The sequence below is a fragment of the Phalacrocorax carbo genome, chromosome 1, assembly GCF_963921805.1.
Source record: "Phalacrocorax carbo chromosome 1, bPhaCar2.1, whole genome shotgun sequence".
NCBI classification, from domain to species: domain Eukaryota; kingdom Metazoa; phylum Chordata; class Aves; order Suliformes; family Phalacrocoracidae; genus Phalacrocorax; species Phalacrocorax carbo.
The window spans coordinates 197737474-197759691 of NC_087513.1; the positions used below are offsets into that span (position 1 = coordinate 197737474).

Below are 22218 nucleotides of genomic sequence, written 5' to 3' on the forward strand. Positions count from 1 at the left end.
GCATGGCAAGGATGCTACTCCAAGGGTAGAGCTCTGCAGCCAACCAGGGTTGGGCACCAGGGTCCCAGCCAGGTCCAAAGAGCTCTACCCACCTTACAGGAGTCACCCAGGAACCACCCCACATGGGGATGGCAACCCTTGCACATGTGTGGAGAGCACACCAGCACCCCTCTACACCCTTACAAACTGAGTACTAGGCTGCAAAGCCAGGGTTCTCCTGTGTGCCTAAAGGTTTGGTATTTGGAGGTTTCTTCTAAATTCACCCTGTGGCAACTCCAATAGACAAGAAAGGCAGCAAGCAAACAGCTTCTGACTCTCTCTCTGATGGGCATTGGGAACCTCTTCACCCCTCAGGAAGGGGAAAATCTGCTACAGGACTGGGTGTGGGACGTTAAACACTTGAGTATTCATTGCAACAGTGGCTGTGTCCCTACATGGACCCAGGTGGCTGCGGCTTGCACAGTGGCAGGAGCAGCCTGTGACAGAAGAGAAGATGGCAATCCCATCCCTCGCACCCTCTCCTGCAGTTCAACCACAAGACTTTCCTTCCTGCAGGCTCAGCTGAGCCGCATGTGCAGAACATGAGCGTGCGTACAAACCTGCTGTGTATAACAATTTTAGAGGTGTTTCTGACTATAACATTTTTAATGTGTGAAGTAGCTCAAACACAGCAGCACTCCATACTGGTTATAGGGAAAAAAGGATTTAATATAAACAGACTTGAGCTTCATTTTTGGGCCAGATCCTGCAATCTCCTAATGATAACTGCCTCTATGTCCTTTGACAGCTAGAAACTGCAGCAGTAATGAATATTACTAGACCTCAGCATCAGCTGATAGTTAGACATATTGCAGCAACCCCCTTGAATGGCCTCAGCCTACAGACTATTATAAAAATTATTCAGCTGCTATAAAGATTATTTTTAAGTAGAGCTTTCATTACTGTTTTATTTTGCATGAGGTTTAAAATTACTTTGTTTGCTTTAAGGAAGAAGCAGATGCTAAGGGGTATTATATGCTGGTCCTATAGGTCCATGGGGAAAGAGAAACTAATTTAAATATTTTTTCCTGGTCTCAGAAGGCAATAGGATCACATGACAAGCACTGCAGAAGCACTCCCTGCTAAAAATAGCAACATTTTAGGAAGATATTTCAGTCCTGTCTTGAATTCATTAATTATTCACTTCATCTGCATTTTTTTTAGCATCATCATAAATTCCTATCTTTGCAAGAACACTACTTCCCCATGCCCTGAAGGAGAAATTTTAAAATAGCCTCTCTTTATCTGGCAGGTTTGACAGATCATGGCAGCACTGTGGTACACTTCACTAGCAGACCTTGAATAGGGGTTTGCATTGTACTGCACTCTGGATGAGTTCAACGGATTTCAAGCTTACAAATTCAATCTTTATTTTACAGGCTTATCCTGGTTTTACTTTTCATCCTCTTACAACACAGCTACATCTCTTTTGTCCTTCATTAAAATTCTCAGAAATTCATGTATAGACACTAAGCAAATACTTCAACATGAACTTGACAGAGCAATCAGGATGCAGGTTCAGATCTGTAGGGATACTAATAATTACACTTTCAAAGAAAAGAAATCATTTCTTTATAAATCTATCAAACTGTTTCCTTCTACGACACCTAGAAGTTCTGGGTTTAGTCAGAGACTAAAGAGTAGTGGTGACTTTGGATGAGGCCCTGCAAATAATATGGGGACCAAAACCCCAGCATACTGTTGTTCCCATACCCTGGAATATCCTCACAATAATGGCTCATCTAGTATCGCGACAGACAGAAAACAATATCCACTAGGATGGCCATCTATGTACTACCACACAACACTACTTTACATTAGCTTACACTCACATTTTGAGCACACATGCCTTTAGTCAAGCCAGAAATGAGCATAATACAGGGGTGAGGCTGGTCCATCCTGCCAACAAGCACCTTCTTGCCTCACCAGCTCAGGATGGGAGAGTCTTGCTGAAAGTCAGCTCTCCCAGTACGGGAAGGAGACGGTGTTTCCTGATCACAAGTGGCTTGCATTTCCCCTTCTGGCTGTGACTTTTAGAAAGTCCCTGTACACACAGTCAAAAGCAAGATTTAGCCTTAGAATACAGGATTTTTTTCCACACTGTTATTCTAGCAACTGACTTCTCTATGGTTTTTCCAGTGCCAATATTTCCTTGTACCATACTTAATGTCACTAGACATCTTTGTCAAAGGCTGACACAAATACCAAACATACCCAACTGGAACAGCTGTGGAAAGTAATCTGCATTCCTGTGAAAGGGGAGGCTGCCTGCCTTGATCAAATCATTTAATTCAGGGCCAAATAAGGAGGTGACCTCAAAATTATATAAATCAGATGTTGCACCACATACATACCACATGTTTTCTATGAGGATTGTTCATAGAGTATTCCACTACAAAGTGGCTGATTCTCATTTTATTACATTTCCACACTTCATCTGTTTTTTTAACCTGTTATTTAAGTTGGAATGTTCAAATTGGACCTTGCAAGGTCCTGCACCTGGGTTGCAGCAACCCCCAGTATCGATACAGGCTGGGGGATGAAGAGATTGAGAGCAGCCCTGCGGAGAAGAACTTGGGGGTACTGGTGGATAAAAAGCTGGACATGAGCCAACAACATGCACTTGCAGCCCAGAAAGCCAACCATATCAAAAGAAGCGTGGCCAGCAGGTGGAGGGAGGTGATTCTGCCCCTCTGCTCTGCTCTGGTGAGACCCCACCTGGAGTACTTTGTCCAGCTCTGGAGCCCTCAGCACAGGAAAAACATGGACCTGTTGGAGTGGGTCCAGAAGAGAGCCACAACAATGATCAGAGGGATGGAATACCCCTCCTATGAAGAAAGGCTGAAAGGGTTGGGGTTGTTCAGCCTGGAGAAGCAAAGGCTCCAGGGAGACCTTATTGCTGTCTTTCAGTACTTAAAGGGGGCTCATAAGAAAGATGGGGACAAACTTTTTAGCAGGGCCTGTTGTGATAGGACAAGGCGTAATGGTTTTAAACTAAAAGAGGGTAGATTTAGGCTAGATATAAGGAAGACATTTTTCACGATGAGGGTGGTGAAACACTGGCACAGGTTGCCCAGAGAGGTGGTAGATGCTCCATCCCTGGAAACATTCAAGGTCAGGTTGGACGGGGCTCTGAGCAACCTGATCTAGTTGACGATGCCCCTGCTTATTGCAGGAGAAGTTAGACTAGATGACCTTTAAATGTCTCTTCCAAGCCAAACCATTCTATTATTCGATTCTGTGATTCTACAATTATGAATATTTGTACTGTGCAAAGATGCACCCAAGGCAGATTTAATTCAGAAGTCTGCTAATGCCTGGTCAGTGTTATTAAGTCCAGAATCCCTTTCTCTTCCTACATTCTCCACCATCTAACCAGGGAGGAAAAGAATTATGTTATCCTATTTCCAGGTAGATCAATTAAAAGTGAGATTGTAAATTAATAAAGTAGATAACTACAGCCATCACAATAAAAGATTTGCCAGCTTGCTTAAAAATAGATATCCCTGTGAAGCAGCTACTTGGAAATAAGTGGAAATAGGAAAAACATATGTACGCTGCCCAGAGAATGGTTTCCTGACTCTAAAGAAAGGTGAGACATTTTTGCTGCTTAGTAGTTGAAAGCACAGTACAGGATCCTGTATAAAACACATCAATATTCTTTTTTCTTTTAAATAACCTTACAGAGCTAAAACTCCAATTTATTTTGTAACCTGACAAAAGGAAACCTCTTCAGACCATCATTCCTAAAATCCCAACAAATACATTTCATGTGTAGCAAACTATTCTGTTCTGTGCCTTGGGTAGTTTTCCCTTTTGCAAACTGCTACACTGATTCAATATAGACAAATCACAAGAAAACACCTAATAATTATTTTGACTTCTAGATTAACAAGTATATCTGATGTAGTCAGCACTTCCTACATACCTGATGCACATTATCACTGCATTAATCCACACTGTCTTAAAAAAAATCATGTTTTAATATATAGTCTCCTAAATAAGTTCATGCAAATCCCTCATTTTGGCTATATGACATTAATAAAAATTGCATATGTAGTGAAGAGAAACAACAAAAAGAAACCCTGCTCTCTTCCAAAGTGGTTTTCTTTGCTGTTCTACCTACAAACACACACATTCTACCTGCAGTTGGGCCTTCCCATGCTGTAATGCAAACAGCCTCTAGAACATACTACATTCAGCTAATAATTAACATTCATCCAGAGTTGTCATAAATAAAGGTGTAGTTTAGCATTTGCTGTGGTGTTGTCTGATCTCCCATGCTAAGCCTGTTAGTCTCTGTCTGAGTAGACAACCTCCAGCCACAACAAGAAGCCGGTGTCTGAGCAGCACCACTTTCCTTTCCAAGGTAGACAGCAGTGCAAGGCAAGCCCCACACACTGAGTGTCTGACTTGATGAATGTCAGTTTTCTTTGAACAGCTTCTCCAAGCAGTGTTTTTTTTCAGAATGCTGTTTGCTTAATAATTTGACAGAACATGGGAAAAAAAGAAGAAAAAATGTCTGCAAAATGGACTAGCAGACTTTTTTGTGTGTGTTTGTGTCAGTGCTTCTCCATGAGCACTTTAGAAAGACAGCAGAAAACCCTGCAGGCCCACAGAGAGACCAAGCAAATAGCCAGGCACCCATGCTGCCACTCACATGTATTTCATATTCCATGGCACTTTCTATAAGATGAGGGAAATTAGGCAAGGTGTCTTGGCAAAACCACAGTTGGGCAATTGCATTCTCCCTACCTGCGGTCACCTTGTACTTTCACAGAGATGGAGTATTCATCTTAGTTTCTCCTCCTAAACTTCTAATTAATTTGTATAAAATTATTATATGTAAATTGCCACTTAAAAAAAAAAAAGTGACTGTTCTGTATTGCTGCCATGGAGCAGTTATGAGAGTGCTTAAAGATTAATATCTTTCATACAAAAAGCTTGTAAAATTCCCAAGACCTGGCAGAACCTGGTCCCCTTGGGAGCGTTATCATCAAAAGCCGCAGTAGCTACACAGATACAGACACCATGGTGCTTCTGTGTCCCAGTGAAGGTGACAGAAAAGCAGAGCTTCCTGAACAAAGCAAGCAGACTTCAGCATCAACAATAAAATCCCTGGAGACTGTCAGTGCAGCAGGGATTTCATTGCTTCTCCCTTTTGCCCCATTTCCCCTCTTTCCAGCTCCCATGCCCTCCACACCATCATGGGCCTCGTCTGGAGGGACCAGAGTGAGATCAGTACTACACGATCACAGGGTTATTTACAGAGCTCTTCTGACATGAGCTGCAGGCGGATGAGATGCCAATTAGGCCTCCATCCATTTTTGCCACTGCCAAATCCACAGCTCTTGCTTTTACTGATATCCACTCCTTTGAGATTTCAAGTTTGCATCTGTCAAGCTTTAAGCGTGCCCTCCCTGGACATGAAATCATTATAGGAAGAGCAACCCCACTGTGCCCGAGCTTGCATCTGCCAGCACAGGCTGCCTACCAGCAGCCATGCTTATGTCCATAAAGGTTTGATTTAGATCTGCCCAGCCAAGTGTATTAGATGAAAACTCATTTTCACCTAAACACCCAGGGTCTGCCCATGCTGCTGTTGGAAGTCATGACAAAGCTCCAGGGACAGGCCATGGGCCACGTAAGCCGTCACAGCACTGTTTCTCTGAAAGCTGAAGAGCTTCCTTCCCCACACCACAACAGAGCAGGACCAGGATGAAGTCAACTCTTAAAAAACAAACAAGCAAGCAGGTGTGTTCCCCTCCCTTCCCCGCCAGCAGGACCGGGCCCACACTGTGCCATTTACTAGTCACACTTCTGACCTCTATTTTATTTTTGGTTCCCCTGGCAAAATCAAGAACTGCAATCATCAATGTTATCTAAGCATCTAATTCATAACGCTTGGCTGAACCCTTCCAAGAATCAGAAAGCAAGGTGGTATGCAATCTGATACGGCAGGCCAGAGCCAATTTTTAAAGAAGACAGGAGGAAAGTTCCCATCAGCTTAAATGGAACTTGGATCAGGCTTGCAATGACAAAAAGGCAACAAATATTTTAAAACACTGAAAGAACCATTTCAGGTATGCTCAGATTTACTGAAAGCTGTAACTTGACCTACCCTGGTGCCCCACTCCATAAATTCTCTTCTATCAAAAGACAATGTGTATGTCAAACCAGGGCTGTTATCCTACAGCTATACACACACTCTTTAGCCTGAAATACTAGAACAGAGGTTTTTAACTAAAACCTGCTTTCTTTAAATACAACTAAGATAGAGCATATCAAAGAGTTTTGCCAGTATTTTTTAGTTTGTTTTGTGGTTCTCTAAGCACAGAATGCTGGGTTACAGGAAAGATGGTCCTCCTTTAGCAGAAAGCACTGCCTTTTGCAGGAGCAGTGTCACAGTTTAATCCAACAGGCAGCTGAACACCACACAGCCATCCACTCACTCCCCTGCAGTGGGATGGGGGAGAGAATCAGAAAAAAGGTAAAACTCATGGGTTGAGACAAAAACAATTTAATAGGACAGAAAAGGAAGGGAAAATAAAAATAATTATAAAAGAACTGCAAAACCAAGTGATGCACAATGCAATTGCTCACCATCCACTGACTGATGCCCAGCCGGTTCCTGAGCAAAGGCCATGTCCCCTGGCCAACTCCTCCCAGTTTTTTTGTTCAGCATGACATCAGATGGTATGAAACATCCCTTCAGTCACTTTGGGTCAGCTGCCCTGGCTGTGTCCCCTCCCAGCTTCTTATGCACCTCCCACCTCCTCGCTGGCCAGGCAGTATGACAAACTGAAAAGTCCTTGACTTAGTGTAAGCACTGCTCAGCAACAATTAAAACATCAGTGTGTTATCAACATTATTCTCATCCTAAATCCAAAACACAGCACTGTACCAGCTACTGGGAAGAAAATTAACTCTATCCCTGCCAAATCCAGGACAAGCAGCTAAACTCACACACTGAAAGACATTGTAAAGTGGGTCATAAAAAGTACTTAATCTGCATGAGTCTCTACACTCTGTGTAGACTGGGTACCACTCAAACTGAATTGATCCATTGCTAGAAAAGCATCTTATCCCTCAGCTACAAGATGTCATAAAGCCAGCAGAATGCTCAAGGCACTTCATAAAACACTTTGCCACAGGGACCAAATAATTATAATACATATATAGTGATAAAAATGTACACTATAAAGTCCTTCATGTTTTATTCTTTCAGCAATGTTATTTGGTCAAGGACTGATGAACAAAAGCCTGTCTCTATATTTTGTTATTGATTTAATATAAAGCTACCTGCTCGGTTCTAGCTCAAAGGACAGGGACGTTACTGACCACAGTGTCATTCTGGATGGGGATCATCAAACAAACAAAGCATCACAGGCATTTTGAAAAGATTCAGTCCTCCTCACTGAATTGCCAAACATCCACTGGAGTCTTCAAAACCAATAAATTTGCCAGAGAGATTTTAAAAATCTACAGTGCTTTGGTGGGCAGTGCAGCAAAGGGCTGGTGGCGCTCTAAGATCTTTACCCACCAGGATTTGATTGCATATTCCGTTTAGGTTGCTTAAAAATGAGGCCTTTTAATTTCCCACCTTTTTTGGACACCAAGGAAGGCCAGCATTTCAAAGAGCTGCTCCTGAAGAAAACATGTCATGTTTGCCCTTTTAGACAGCGGTGCTCCTCCGTTGGCAAGCATCTCTCCTAAGTAGTCTCTCTAGAGATGACTCTTTGGACACTTCCCCCATTCCTTTTCCTAGAGACAATCCCACCATAAAGTAATGGCCCTAGATACACAATTTTTAGTATTTCACTTTCTGGTAGGACCAAGAAAAGATTTCCCTAAGATTTCTGAGAAAATCCACATATGTTTGGTGCTGGTAGGCCCTGCTTTAGGTTCTCAGTGATACAGCTGACCCAGCCTTTGGAAACTGCTGGAAGAAGTCGGGTGGCCCTGCTTCTCCGCAATCCCCCTACTCCTCACACACACATCCGTGGAGCCTGTCTTTCAGTGGGTCAAACTTTAGCCATGCAGTTAATTTCAGCTTTGATGAAAGAAGTTGTCAATCTGTCTTTAAAAAGAAAAAAAAATATATATATAAAATAACAGTTTCAACAGAATTGGTGATTGAAGAGCTCAAAGATCAGGCGGTTGGTCTACCAGGTACCAGCAGCACACAGACCTTCCAAAGAATAGAGATTTTTTAAAGTATAGAGGAAAAAACCTGATTATTTTGTTTAAGTTTTACGACATTTGTATTTTCTCAAATGACCCAAAGGATTTTCCTGAAGTCTTCCCCAAAAGGCTTCATGTTCTGAGTCCAGATTATACATAGATGCTGTCCTAATGAAGGCATCAGCAGGCCAAAATTCCCTTCCTATTCAAAGGCAATAAACATTCACATGTTAAAAAACTGTCTTTAGACTGCAGACTCTTACAGGCGGGAACCCTGTCTAGATTTAGTTTTTAAAAATTATGAATACAGTAGAGCTCTTACCTTGATCAGCATCTGCTGACACAACCATAAAGTTAATCAGTGGTTTCACACAAGCAGGTCTAATCCTGCTTCCATTAAAGTAAATGGCATTTCAAATCAAACTTTTTCCTGAGTCACAGTTACAGTGCCTCCATAATTGTGTTAAATTTGAAGAGTAAAGTTTAGCAGATTAAAGATGCACAGCCTGGGCCAGACCTCAAAAGCATGCAGCATCCACACCAGAAGCCAAGTTTTTCCTCAGCAACAGTGGTGGAACACAGATATAAAATCTGACCTTCAAATCAAAAGTAACGGCAGAGGCCTGCCTTTATAAAAGGAATGAAAAAGAAACCAAAGGGCTTTATAAAAGGGAAAAAAATTATTTGCACTGTAACAAGCTTTATTTCTTAAGCCTTTTGAATGTGACACAAATGAACTGTGTTACTGTACATCACCAAATCAACCTAAGCACATCCAAACTGCAAAGCAAATCTCAACCTAGACTAAATCCCTAATGAAGACAAAATCATGCAGGGCAGACTTTTTCTACTGTCTTTGAAAATGATGAATGGTAAAGCGGGAAAGAGTGCTGCGTTCACATCCCACTGGCTCCTGAGTCAGAAATGGAGCATATCAGGTCTTTATCTGACACAGCGAATAATCCCCAAGCATATCTCAGTATGTCACTGCTGATGATGCTCTTTTAGCGTGTCACTTCAACATAGTATTCTCAGATCAGCTGAAGACTGTGCTGAACCTTTTCACACCTTCATGTCGTTAACACGGCTGGCTCCAGAAACATTCAGGGCTGCAGCAACTGGCAAGCTACACAACTGCAAAGAAGCGAATCTGAAGACATTCAAACTGAACATGCCCAGCATTTGCTCACTGGATAGGATTTGGGTTTGCGATGTAGTTATGCCACTCTAACAACTACCTGCAGCCAACAGCACCGTACTCAACCCCTCTCCTATCTGGCTGTGCAGCTGATTCCTCCACTGAGTACTAGTCCTTGCTCAAACAGGCAACAAGGCAGTTCAGAGAGCTAAATCAGCAGAGAAGCAACAGTACCAAAAAAAAAAAACAAGCTTTCTTCTGTGGCTTTAGATCCCTATATTAGCCTCCTGACAGGTTAGATGAGTGCTGGTGCTGGAGCAAGGAAGGAAGCAGAAGCACGCAGTGGAGGCAGGGAACCAGGACTGCCCTTTCTGGAAGGGGGTTTCTGCTAGGTGTTATATCACCTCAAGCAGCACCTCTAATCTCCTCTTTTTGTAAGAATACAAAATTCCAGACATCTTTATTCAGGGGAAAGCAAATCATTAAATTAAGGTTCGAGGAGGATCTTGCTTTATCTAGCTTTATATACACATACAGATATATATAGATATATATATATAAAATCTATGTAGGAGATATTCTAACACTTTCTTGTCCCAGGCATACACTGAAAACCCAAGTTGAGCACAGAACTGCAGACCAAGGTAAGGAGGTCACCAAGGGTTTTCTCTCATATAAAAGTATCCTCAGACATAGTAAGCATCTGGAATGAAGTCCTCTGAGGAAATCAAAGACCTGATGAAAAGTATAGTATCTATCCCATAGAACACTACTAGAAGGTATCCCTCTTTTGTGACAGGCGTTGCAATCTCTGAAATTCTGATTTAAAAAAACAGACTGAAGTCTTAAATTAATAAGAACCACAGTAGTTTCAGTTTCACACAGAGCTTTCTCCCAGGTTACCCTGCGTTAAGTATAAGGATTCACCTATCAATTCTTCCTATACCAGTACCCACATCTCAAAAGACATTTTATACAGAGTCCTTCATATCTTACCATCATTTTGCTGACTGAGTTGTAGTTTCTGGTACCTGCAAAGAACTCCATTTAACAGTACCCAGCTTTCAGCAAGGCTGCATATCCAAATTCAGAGAGAGGCTATCTACAATGGTGAAGTAGATGAGGTTGTAGACAAATCTTCCCAAGTAACTAAAGTTCAGGGCTTTTCTCAGACCTATGCCTTCCACAAAGAAAACGTCTGCAATTACAGATTACAAAGCTGTTTCCTACCGTACAGTGCAGAGAAAAATCAGTTTATGCTTCATCTCACACCTCCCTGAAAAAATTCCTCAGGCCAGCTCAGAATCTCAATTCCTCATGAGCTGAAACTTCCTCATTATCCTAAGCTTTCTTGTGACCCATTCAAACCAATTTGTTCTTGTCCTCTATTTCAAGGATTTTTTTTTTCCTCTCCTTGGCATTAAACCTCAGTGTATTTACACAGGCCAAGAGCATACCCTCTCAGTTTTCATCCTGCAGGCTAAATAAGCCAAGATCTTTAGACCCTCTCATTTGATAGTCTTTTCATCCCTCTCATCATCCCAATAAGCCCTTTCTCCACCTGTTCCGGTTTCAGTTCATCTTCTTTAACACAAGTAACCATAACTGCACTTTGCATTTAGAATGGATCCTACCAATGCTGTACACAGTGGCACCGATAGAGTTCTCCATGAGCCCCACATGTAAATATTTTGGGCACTTTAGGTCACCAAGTCCCTTCTGTGAGGCAGCCTTCTGTGCTGAAAATACTTTCCAAGTTTGCAACATCTACAAATTTCAATAACACACTTTTTATGACAAGATATTTAATGTCCCTAATAAAAACAGTGAATAAAACCGGCCCAAGTACCAATTCATAAAAACTCCACTAATAGCTTCATTCCAGTCTGATACTTTTCAACACTCCCCACTGCTGTCTTCTCTTCAGTTCTTTCACCATCTATCATACAAGTCTCCTAACACCCATTTTACATACTGTAGCAAATGCTTTCTTCTGCTGGATCATACTTGGTCAACAGGCCACAGGTCAACACAGCCCTGCAGATCAGCACAACCATAATTCCCATTCCTAGAAAAATAAATTCCTACCAAAAATAAAATACTAGGCTTGCCTGAAACTATTCATCCAACTTCAGCACGCTCATCTTACATGTACTTTCAGACCCTCCCCTATTCCTTCATTCAGAAGTGTGTTCCTACACCCCAAGCACAACCCAGGTCAGACTGACAGCCCTGCAGCTTCCTAGGCCATGCTCCTGGCCAAACACAAACCATGCAGCTGGAGTTCCACAAATACTCAATGATGGCAAACACCTGCGTTGCCTTGGAAAGAAGCAATCCCTTCCTCACCTGGGCTTGCTCCCACCTTTGCACCACATCTTGCAGTGACCCCGAGGGGAACCACTGTGACTGAAGACAGCCCTTCTGCTTGGCCAGATTGTTTTTCAGATCCCCACTTCAATTCAGCAGGCAGCAACAGACACACTTGTGCCAGCAAAAGGGAGGGGATGGATGGCTGGAGGGGAAATAGCCACTTTTAGCAGTGGTGTCAGCTGCCCCTGCTCCCTTTGTTCATCACACGACAGGGAATCCCCCAGCCTCATGTTACCACCCCAAGGAGTCTATGAGAAATATTGGCTAGCTCAGTTAGCAGCCACATTCAAACAATATTGCATTTACACTCCCACCTGAATACACCATGTTTGTAAAGACTCCTGTTCCCTTTTCATTTATATAGCTTAAAAAGTTTGTGCCTTATATTTTAGTATATGTTTCAGGGCCCTGGTCAGCTTTATTGCAGCAATTTCCATTTTATCCCTGTGCTTCTACACTTCTAAGGCATGTGCCTTTCTGCAGCCTGCCCTTCTCCCATTCCTTTCAGACCCTCTGCCAAGCACCCACAGCCTATTAGCCTCTAAATCCTTCCTGGCAGTTTCACTCTTGCTGAGATAGTGTTTTCATCGGATTTCTGCGCCTCTGACAAAGTTTCAAGTCTCCTTCACGTTCAGAGCCATAAGTACCTTTTTGAGCTTACCCTCTTCAGATCTCAAAGTTTGCCCTTTCAAATTAGCTACAGACCTGCTTCTTGCAGCTCTTCTGCTTAAAGCAGATTTACTCAGGAAGACATTAGTTGCTCTTACTGCTAAAAGATACCATTGGGATTTTGATCATGGGAGTGACAGACTTTCCTGAGCAATGGTACTCGTGCAAAAAATCTTAACCATTCCTCACAACTCAGCCACCCCAGGAACTGCTCTCTGCCTCTCCGCCATTTGTACCATTTGCCAAAAGGCACTTTATTATTTTATTCACAAGCAGAAGGGTGTTAAACCTGCTGCCATAGCCATTATTCCTCTTGGGATTTGACCACTCTCAGCCTAGAAGTCTGCACCTTCACTCAGGGAAATTGATTTAATTATCTCTCCAAAAATTGTGTGCACTGCAACTGTCCTGTTTCCAGGCTGGCCTCAGCCACAGGCCCCTGCATGTACACTGACAGATAGAAAATCCAGATTATTTTTTTTTAAAAATTATAAATCAACCAATCTGAAGCATATGGAATTGCTTTTAGGTTGGAGGTGTGTTTAACAGGAAAGTGTGAATGATACTGCAGGGTAATTTATTTGTCTATCCTACTCTTACATATCTGTAGGGACCATATATTTGGCCCAAACGCTGTTCCCAACGTGCACCTTCAACCTGTTTTTTAGTTCACTTTGTTTCTGTGCACCTTGACCTACCATGTGAAGGGCTGAACAATTCCCTTCCCTTATTTGCATGGGAACATAAAAGATATTTTTAGAATGCAACAAAACAAATCCTTACCTACACCAAGCAATTTTCAGTAAACTATGAAAAATTGCCCTTTTTGTAAAAAAAATTTCTGTTCACCCATTTTTGTAGCTGCATAGTCCTTCCAGGACTGTGGGGACCCAAACAAAAGCACAAAACAGTGCAGGTGCAGCCCTGCTGGGACAATAAAGAGGCATATCGTCATCTCCCCACACACTTACTAGGAAAACATGTTTCTTCAAGGACAGTACACACTTTCTTTCTCTCTCTCTCTCTCTCTCTCCCTCCTCCACTGTCTCCCCAGCAGTTTTAGGAGGAAAAGGCAAGTTTAGTGTTCCAAAAACATTGGTACAAAAAAGTTTTCAGTTAATTTTTTGAAGGACAGACATTTATTGCCCTGTTATAAGCAGTCCTAAATCTCACTTTGCTGCACACACCCTGTAAGTCTGAAACCCAAAGGTGAAGAGCCTCCTGCCCTGGCTCCAGATCTGGGCTCTTCAGCTCCGTCCCAGCTGCAATGTGGGCACATGAAGCCTCACTCTCTCTGCTCTTCTCTCCCCTCTCCTTCCAAGCACTCCTAGCCCTCTCCCCCTTCCCCAACAACTCCACCATTTCCACTCCCCCTTCACCCTCCCCCCTGCACAGCTCCCCTTGTAGCTGCTCAAAATCTTCCTACTCATGATCTTCCTCACATTCAATCTCAGCTGCTTTTTGCCACCTGCCAAGGACACAATGAGCAACGGAAACACCAGCATTTCATAGAACCATAGAATAGTTTGGGTTGGAAAGGACTTTTAGAGATCATCTAGTCCAACCCTCCTGCAATGAGCAGGGACATCTTCAACTAGATCAGGTTGCTCAGAGCCCCGTCCAACCTGACCTTGAATTTTTCCAAGCATGGGGCATCTACCACGTCTCTGGGCAACCTGTCCCAGTGTTTCACCACCCTCATCGTGAAAAATTTCTTTCTTATATCTAGTCAGAGGAGTAAGGCAGGTCCGTGTACATGGGAGATCAGTGGGGCAGGGATGCCAGCAGTAGCATAGCTCTTTAGTGCAGGAGAGCCTGGGACAACAAGGGCAGCTGAGGTGAGGGTGTCCCATGGTCCTGCTGTGCTTGAGGTAGCACAGGACTGCCTCAGAGGACAGCGTTGCAGTGTGAACGATGTGCACCCCATGGTGTGGGTTCTCATCACTTCCTGCCATGTGGGTGCCAACTGTTGATATTCCCAAGGGCAGCAGTGCAGTGCAGCATGAGGGTGGGGACAGCCCATGAAGGCATTAAGGTCATGGGACTGATCAGAAAAACCCTCACTCCATGGCGTGGCACCAAGGAGCACAGCTAAGACCTATTTGCTAACACTCTCGTCAGAGGCGTTGGCAAAATCTGTTTGGCACTTGGGAAGGAAAAAGGTCTTCTTGTCTCATCTTAACACCCTTCGGGTCCTATCTGTAGTTTGGATTTTTCCTCCTCTCCAGTGACAAGCACAGTAGCTGTTGTGAAACATGATGAGTCATAGCTGCAGGCTGCAAGGGGAAGACAAGGTAAAGGGAGAGCAGGAACAGAGTGAAATGGGAGGGAAAGCTGCTGTCACCAAACAGCCTCCAAGCCATCACTACATAGCTGCCACCGGCTTCTCTGCAGTACCACATACGTACATCTTCAGCTTCCCCTGGCTAAATCCATGCGATGCAGAGGAACTTGAGAATAGCTAGCCACCTTATGTTATACATTGCTGCTTGAGAGCAGCATGAAAGCCACTGTGTTCTTTTAACCAGAAGATGCGGTAGGAACTACCCCCTGTAATGATGGCAAGTTGGGAAGAGTTTGTCAGGCAGCTAATCTAGGAGGAAAACAGCACTTTGAGAAGACTCATGTCTGGATCAAGATATTCTGAAACTGCCTTTACTGTTGCCTTTCATGAAAATTGGCAGCGAACACCCATCCTGGCTGCTCTGCTTCGCCATATGTCCCATCTCCAGTGGCACCACAAATATGCTGAGAAAAATCTTCCTGTGCCAAATGTTTCAAATACAAATATAGAATGATAGAAGTCTTCTAGGTTGGTGATTTGATTCACACCTAATATATTTTTCATGCAGTAATCTGAATAAAAATATGATCATGTCATAGAGACAGGGTGTCTATTCTGGCAGTGTCAAGTGCTGCAGTACTGAATGCCTGCAGAAACACACCTGCTTAGATCTACAATGCCAATGTAGAGCAGTACCAGGTATTTCTTAGGTTGCTAAGCAGTTGTGCATGGGAAACAGTTTTCCCACCTTAAACAATAAGTTTGAAGCCTTGTAATTGTACCTGCTCCATGACAAAGCTGGTGCTATTCACAGCCCTTAGTGAAGAAACCAAGACAGAGGGACCCACTTGCCAGCACAGGCAGCAGAAGACTACAGAACACTTCAACTCAAGTGACCACTCCACTTAATTCAGGTGAAAAACTTGAACCTCAGTCTAACGCATTTCAGTCTCGAAATTATTTCCAGTTAAACTGATCTTCTCTCTCATCAGAAGGATAATTCTGTGCTGGATTGTGCCTTGCTTCTGGTTCAAACTGCAACATTTATTCCCAACAGAGAACTTCATTTTAAATTAATTGCATTTTTTTGACCAAAACCAAAAGCAAAACACTGTCACTTAAAAATGCCCAGCCATTTCTACATGAAAATCTTCTCCGAGGCCTGCTTATCTCAGTGTTTCTACGAAAGCTGACAGTTGCTGAAATATAGGCACTAAGATTGCTAGTGTTGACATGGCTTTAAAGCATCATCACACTGAGTAGCCATTAGAGGTTATATTTCATTGGAAGTAATGTAATTCAATTACCATCACTCTTTAGTATGTCCCTTCTCTAGAGACTGACAATAAGCCATATCATCCATCAGATTTTAACCTGAACTTTGCATTCTGGCCCTATAGATTGCCAGGTCTTCATTATGAATGGCTTCATATTTTTAGTGTCATTTCTTAGGGAAAAGAGGTTATCCAATTATATTGTACATCCATCTGCCTGCCTGTCCTTCCTTAACTTTTCAACCAGTTTCAATCAGGAGGCAAAGGTCTTCTAGAAAATTAAGTTCCTATCAGTTTTGCAACTAATCAGAGGCAGGGTAAAGAAGAGAAATCATTTGCACGTCCCACTTGGGAGTGGTGAGCTATGTAATCCCTGCAAACTGACAATCCAGTGAGCATGAACAGCTAACACTGTCTCTCCATGCAAGAAACACAAAAGGCTGGGAAATTTGTGTTACTGCAGGGACAGAAGGTCAGGGAGACCCATGTCTTTGACTGAGAGACACAAACCCCTAGAAAAGCAGGTTCCTTTAGAACTGCAGTTCCTGGAACTATTTTTTAACGTAGAGTGCTTAGTGATTTACAGATAATTTCTTGTGCATATTTCTTCACCAAAGAATGTTTTGAGTAATTCACTCTGACAGCCAAACATATTGCAAACACAAAATATAAATTGCACAGAAAAGTGATGTAACAGTTCCTTTCCCAGGTCTATGCTTTTAAGCTCTACCAATTTTCTGAGTATCTGAAGTGTAGAGTAACTGATTCACTATGTTTATCTGTTTAAACGATTGCTCTTAGCGATTATCATCAACATTACTGATTCATATTACTACTGTTCCGCCTCTTTGCTGCCTAACTGAACCATAACAGTACTCATGACTTTGCCAGTTCTTTATCCCATTCATCAGCTGCACAAGGATTGTGACTTATGACAACTTACTCATTCCTCACATGCAACTTGTTTACATCTGTCATTGCAGCCATTCCCTTTCTCTCTTCCTCTCCATCCTTCCAACCTTTTCATTCTCCATATTGCCATTTATGCTAAATCCCTTTTCTTTGGCCTTTCCCACTTACTGGTTCTCACCATCTCTGCACCTCTCCTTCTCCCATGTCCACACATTCTCTATCCTAGCCTTGCCCCTTATTCTACAACCCTTTTTTCTGCCTCCCACATACACTGTCATAATCTGTACCTTCTGGCTTCCTCCCATAGTCTGCTCTTTGCTCAGAAGACAGTCCCCTTCCCCTCTCTACCTTCCTTCTCTCACACAAAATATTTCTTAGAAAGGAATCAGTGAACCTGGTCACTCCCATAAAAACACTTCTGCTGGACCTTCCTGGTCTCGCTTTCTCCATGGATGATGTATTTGGAAGCTGAACTTCCCTCTTACTCCTTCTGTTTTCACCTGCCCAACTCCTTCTGTTTTCACCTGCCCACTCATCACTGTCATCCCGTGTTTCCTCCCAGTCTCACTGCTGTCCCATTCAGTTCCCTCCCCACCCTTTTCCCAGTTACCCTTACGCCCCTCTGACACAAGTACCTTCAGCTACACCCAAAGACACTCTCTATCACTTTAACTCCTTTTTGAGTGTCTCTCTTTGCAACATTTACACCATCAGTCAACCACTGTCACACCACGACGGCTCCTCTGTGCTTCTAATGAACGCCAGTAAATACACAGCCTCCCTTCACTTTAGACATTTGCTTACCCTTCAAACCTGCCACCATCTTCTTCAAATACAACTGCTTCTCCAGTCCTTGTCAACTTTGGAGGTTGATACTTCAGAATATTTTAGAAGAGGTTGCCTTCTACTATTTGGGGAGTTACCTGCTCCATTTCAGATTCCCCCTGCCTATGATCTACTGAGGGTATGAGCCCCAAAGTGCAGTATATGTCTCAAGTATTCCCAGGTAAAGGTCACATCGCACACACACGCATTCAGGTAGGCTGGTTTACCAGTCTAACCCACATCTGAAATACCAAGTTTTACTCCTCCCTCACACCCGTTACTCACTCCTGCTGCCATCCTGCAGGGAGCACCAGCTGAAGTTTCAGGACAAGAGCACCAGGCCTCTTGCCCTCATTCCTATATTTTTAATAACTTTTATCCACTCCTATTTCTCATTTTCTCATCCATATATGCCACCCTTTATCCCCACCTCTACTTTCTTTTGTCAATTCCTAGAAAGCTCTCTGCCTGTGCACAAAAGGCAGTGACTTTTCCCTCGCTTTAGGTTTCTACTGAAAGGACAGGTTTACAAATCTTACAGTACACCCTTTAGTCTTCAGTGATGAGCTCTGGCCATCAATCTCCATTGCTTGTATCTAAATTGTCATCTGTCCGCATTATTACTCATTCCTGATTTTGTCACCTTTTCCCTCTCCCGCATTGATTATCCCACCCACAGGGTCTTGTTTCTAATTAGACTGCAAGACACAAAGCAGAAAGAGTGCTTGTACAGCACCTAGTGCAACAGGGGCTTGTAGGAGCTATCAAGTATTTTTCCCACAAAACATAAGGATCACAACTGCCCAAGACAAGTGAGAACTTACCGAGCCGTACAGTTCCCCTTTCTCATTCATTCCAAGGTAGAGTCCACTGTCAACTCCTCGGATGCTGACCAAGCCCACTGCTATACTGATAAATTCCAGTATACCTATAAAATGCAGGAAAAAAACAAACAATGTACATGTTGTTTCCATTGAAAGATTTTTTTTTTTTTCAGACATGACTGATCCCTGGGCAACAAGGGGCTATTTTCAAAGGTGTTTTCCCATTTTCAGAGTTGTTTGGAGGAAGATGAGGAACAAAATATATCTTAAAGCGTGATACTTGAACATGGTCTCTGCTGGAATGATGCATTGCAGACAGCATTAAGATACCAAATTAAAAGATTACTCTCAATCTTTCTCATAATTTCTAAACACAAACCTAAAGCCATCATATTCTGATTTGCACAATAAATAATACATTCAAAGAAAAAAACACAAGTTTTTAGATTGCCAAAATTAGCAGTATTAAAGAACCTATGAAATTTGTCTTGCAGAACAAATTCTGCAAAAATACATTTGAATCAGAATGAGATGACAACGTTAGACGTGGAACCAAAAGATCTACATCCAGGCATCAGTGAATCAGGAATACGTGGAAAGATTTACTCACAGCATGATCTTCCAGAGGCTTGAGAAACGGAAATCCTTAGTATAGTCCAGAGTCTCACACATTTCTGCCTAGATATTAACCACCTATCTGGCGTGTTATTTTTACTCATCTCAGATTTGAAAATCAACGTATTCTAAACCTAAGTAACAGTGTATAAATTATTAACTCTTCCTGTGTACATAACAGCAAGCTCACACAGACATTTGTGCACTAGGGATAAGCACATTTTGCAGAGAAGCACTGCTTCTACAAAGCTCCTAGGTTCAGCAGCAATGTGCACGGTACAGCAAGTGTCTGTATCAAATATCAGCTCATCCAATTCTGAGGGTTTGGGGTTTTCTTTGGCAGCCTTCACTGCAAATTGCTTACCTCCTTCAATGAGGATGTTACGAGCCAAACCTTGCATAAACCTAGAAGTCTCGTGTCAAAAAATGGAAATTGCTTCCTATTTGAAAGCGTTCGTGTAAGACGGCAATGATCTCACAGGAGTTATCCAGCAACGTTCAGAAGCACACTGCTGCGTTATGCTACTTTCTGAGCCACAAAATAAAGCACAGAGCAGCAATTCCAATATATGTCTAAGCACACCACGTAACTATTTTTAAAGTTTATTGGAAACTATATCTATGTGAAATAATAAAATAACAGTATAGTATGTGTTGAGCCTCACGTGGCCAATAAAAAAGCACTTTCATGGATTTTTTGAACAATTAATTTGGCAGCTCCCGCAAAATAGTTGAGCACTAATCAATAACAGGCCTGAATCACACAAACCTAACACAGCACAAGTTGAAGCCAACAGGGAAAAATTATAGCCCAGCTAATGTAAAGATGAAATGTATTCCCTGTAAGGGACTATTGATCATTACCTTATATATTATTCAGTACTACAAACACCATAGTCTTATTGTTTTGATAACCCTGTTTTAAGGCCTGGGCATCTTAAATTATTCTCTACATATGCACAAATCAAAAATACTGCGAGGAAATTATTAGTAATCATGGATTTTTTTTTAAGTAATAAAAAATGGTAGCATGCTGTTTATCTGGTATATGTAGTATCTCAGATACAATCGATCCATTGAAACAATTTAAGCATTCCCATTATATCTGGACATGAAATACTTCCAGATTTCCTACTAAGGCTTCTTCTGTAAAGCTTTTACCAAACTATTATATTACCTGATACATATTACCACGCAATTTTAACTGAGGTTAAACCTTTAATTAAATGTGTAATATGGCATACTACAGCTAAGTTAGTAAGTCTGGCATCTTTCTCATCAGTATAAATGTAGGCTTTAATTGCTGTCCTCATTTCAAATATTTGGGTGCATGCTGCTTAGTGTGTCAAAAGAACAAAAAAAGCACTGTCACATCCTATTGTAAGTGCAGAAGATGAATTTAAGGTACTTGGCAAAGCACATCCACATATCTGAGATCAGAACAGAGGCTTGTTCATCTGAAATATTCAGAAGCCTTCTCACAGCAAGTTTTATGTACCATGCTGTTAAGTTCTTCAAGAGATTATCTGGGGCCAGGCATGCAGTCTTACACAAGTCTTGCCAGTTTAAGGATTGCATGATTTGGCCCAACACGCCTGTGAATATTTTCACTGTACAGTTTCTATAATATACAGATAGTACTTAGGACCTGAACCAGATATTGAAAAAGATATTTCCCTTCAGAATTAGGCTGGATGAAACGAAAATCAGGACAGCTCCAAACTTTAAGAGTTAGGGTCCTATTTACAGGTAAAAATGGGGGAAGAAAAGGAAAGGAGAGAGGAGTTAACTGTCTCAGTACATGTGATGCTGAAAACCTTCTTGTCAGACATTGAACATTTTCTTTAATGAAACCACTTCAAAGCAAAGACCCACTCCTCCACTAAGAGGTTAGGAAGGAAGTTTTGGGGAAAGTTATTTCATACATGTCCACATCAGCCCTTCATGCACATTCTTCAACATGGTCCAACTTTGACCGTGCTGAATGGCAGCAGGACACCAGCCTGACCATGAAGGCCAGTCCTGCTCTTCTGCCAGGCTCACAGGAGAGAGGAGGTGGGGTCGTTCACACAAAGTGAAGTTTTAACTTTCATCTAGTTTAGCGAAGAACAGACTCACAGAGCGTTTGCCTTAGCTTTAAGCAATGAAAATCTTTGCAACTACAGATCTTTTTGTTGCTGGTGCTCCGCCCTTCGCACATTTTTGTCTTCGGCTATATATAGGTTCTCCTTGTATTGCTGGATTGTTTCGCTTCCACTTAGCACCCCAACACACCATCAACGAACACGGCAAAGCAGCATGTCTGCCGGGCACGTCTCTGTACGCCTTCCCGGGGAAGCAGAGAGAAGGGAAGCGGCGGAGGACCCGCAGGCAGAGCGCAGGTCGCTGGAGCTGCGGCGAGCGATCATTCGCCCAGGGAAGAGCAGAGGGGCGAGGAAAGCAGAGCCCTCCGTGGCCAAGAAGGTGCCGGGAGGTCAGCGCGGTGATGGGGCGAGGGCAGGGGCTGCCCCGGCGCCCCCCGCCCGGCCGGGGCTGCGGCGCTGGCGGAGCGGAGCGCTCCGCCGGGATGCGTCCCGCCTGTCGCAGCTGTCACCGCTCCGCCCGCTCCCCCACATGATGCCAATTAAGAGACGGGAGCGCAGACAGCCACAGCTCCCCAGGAGGCAGCGGGGCCCTGCTTCAGTTTCAGGCTCTTACAGCGCCCTTGCTGCCCCCCCCCCCCCCCCCAGCCGCCCCGCATCCCCTCCCCGCTGCAACGCTCAACAGCGAGTGATACTGCGGGGGCTGCTCGGGGCCCTTCCCTCCCCCTAAAACCCAGCCCCCAGTTTCCACTCCCGGAGGGGCAGAGCCCTCCGCATGCATCACCACCCCCACCCCCAAACCCGCCCCGGTCTGCCAGCTTCCCCCGGAGACAGCACGGGGCTGGGGGGTGCAGCCGGCCCCCCGCATCCAGCAGCGGAAGCGGTGGCCGGCCGCAGGGCCCCCCTCCGCCACGCAGCTGCCCCCCGCGGGGCTGAACCCGCCTCGCCAGCCCGGGAGCCGGAGCTGGCAGGGCGAGGCGGAGGCGGGAGGGCGGGCGGC

At 43.4% G+C, this 22218-nt stretch overlaps 1 protein-coding gene across 1 annotated transcript in view; it reads right to left on the reverse strand.

Annotated features, from left to right (window-relative positions):
* The window catches only part of FGF9 (fibroblast growth factor 9), a 29140-nt gene that overhangs the window by 3120 nt on the left and 3802 nt on the right, over positions 1–22218 (reverse strand). The window contains exon 2 of the mRNA XM_064441157.1: positions 18523–18626. Within this exon, the coding sequence (XP_064297227.1) occupies positions 18523–18626 (104 nt within the window). The remainder of the gene's footprint in view (positions 1–18522; positions 18627–22218) is intronic.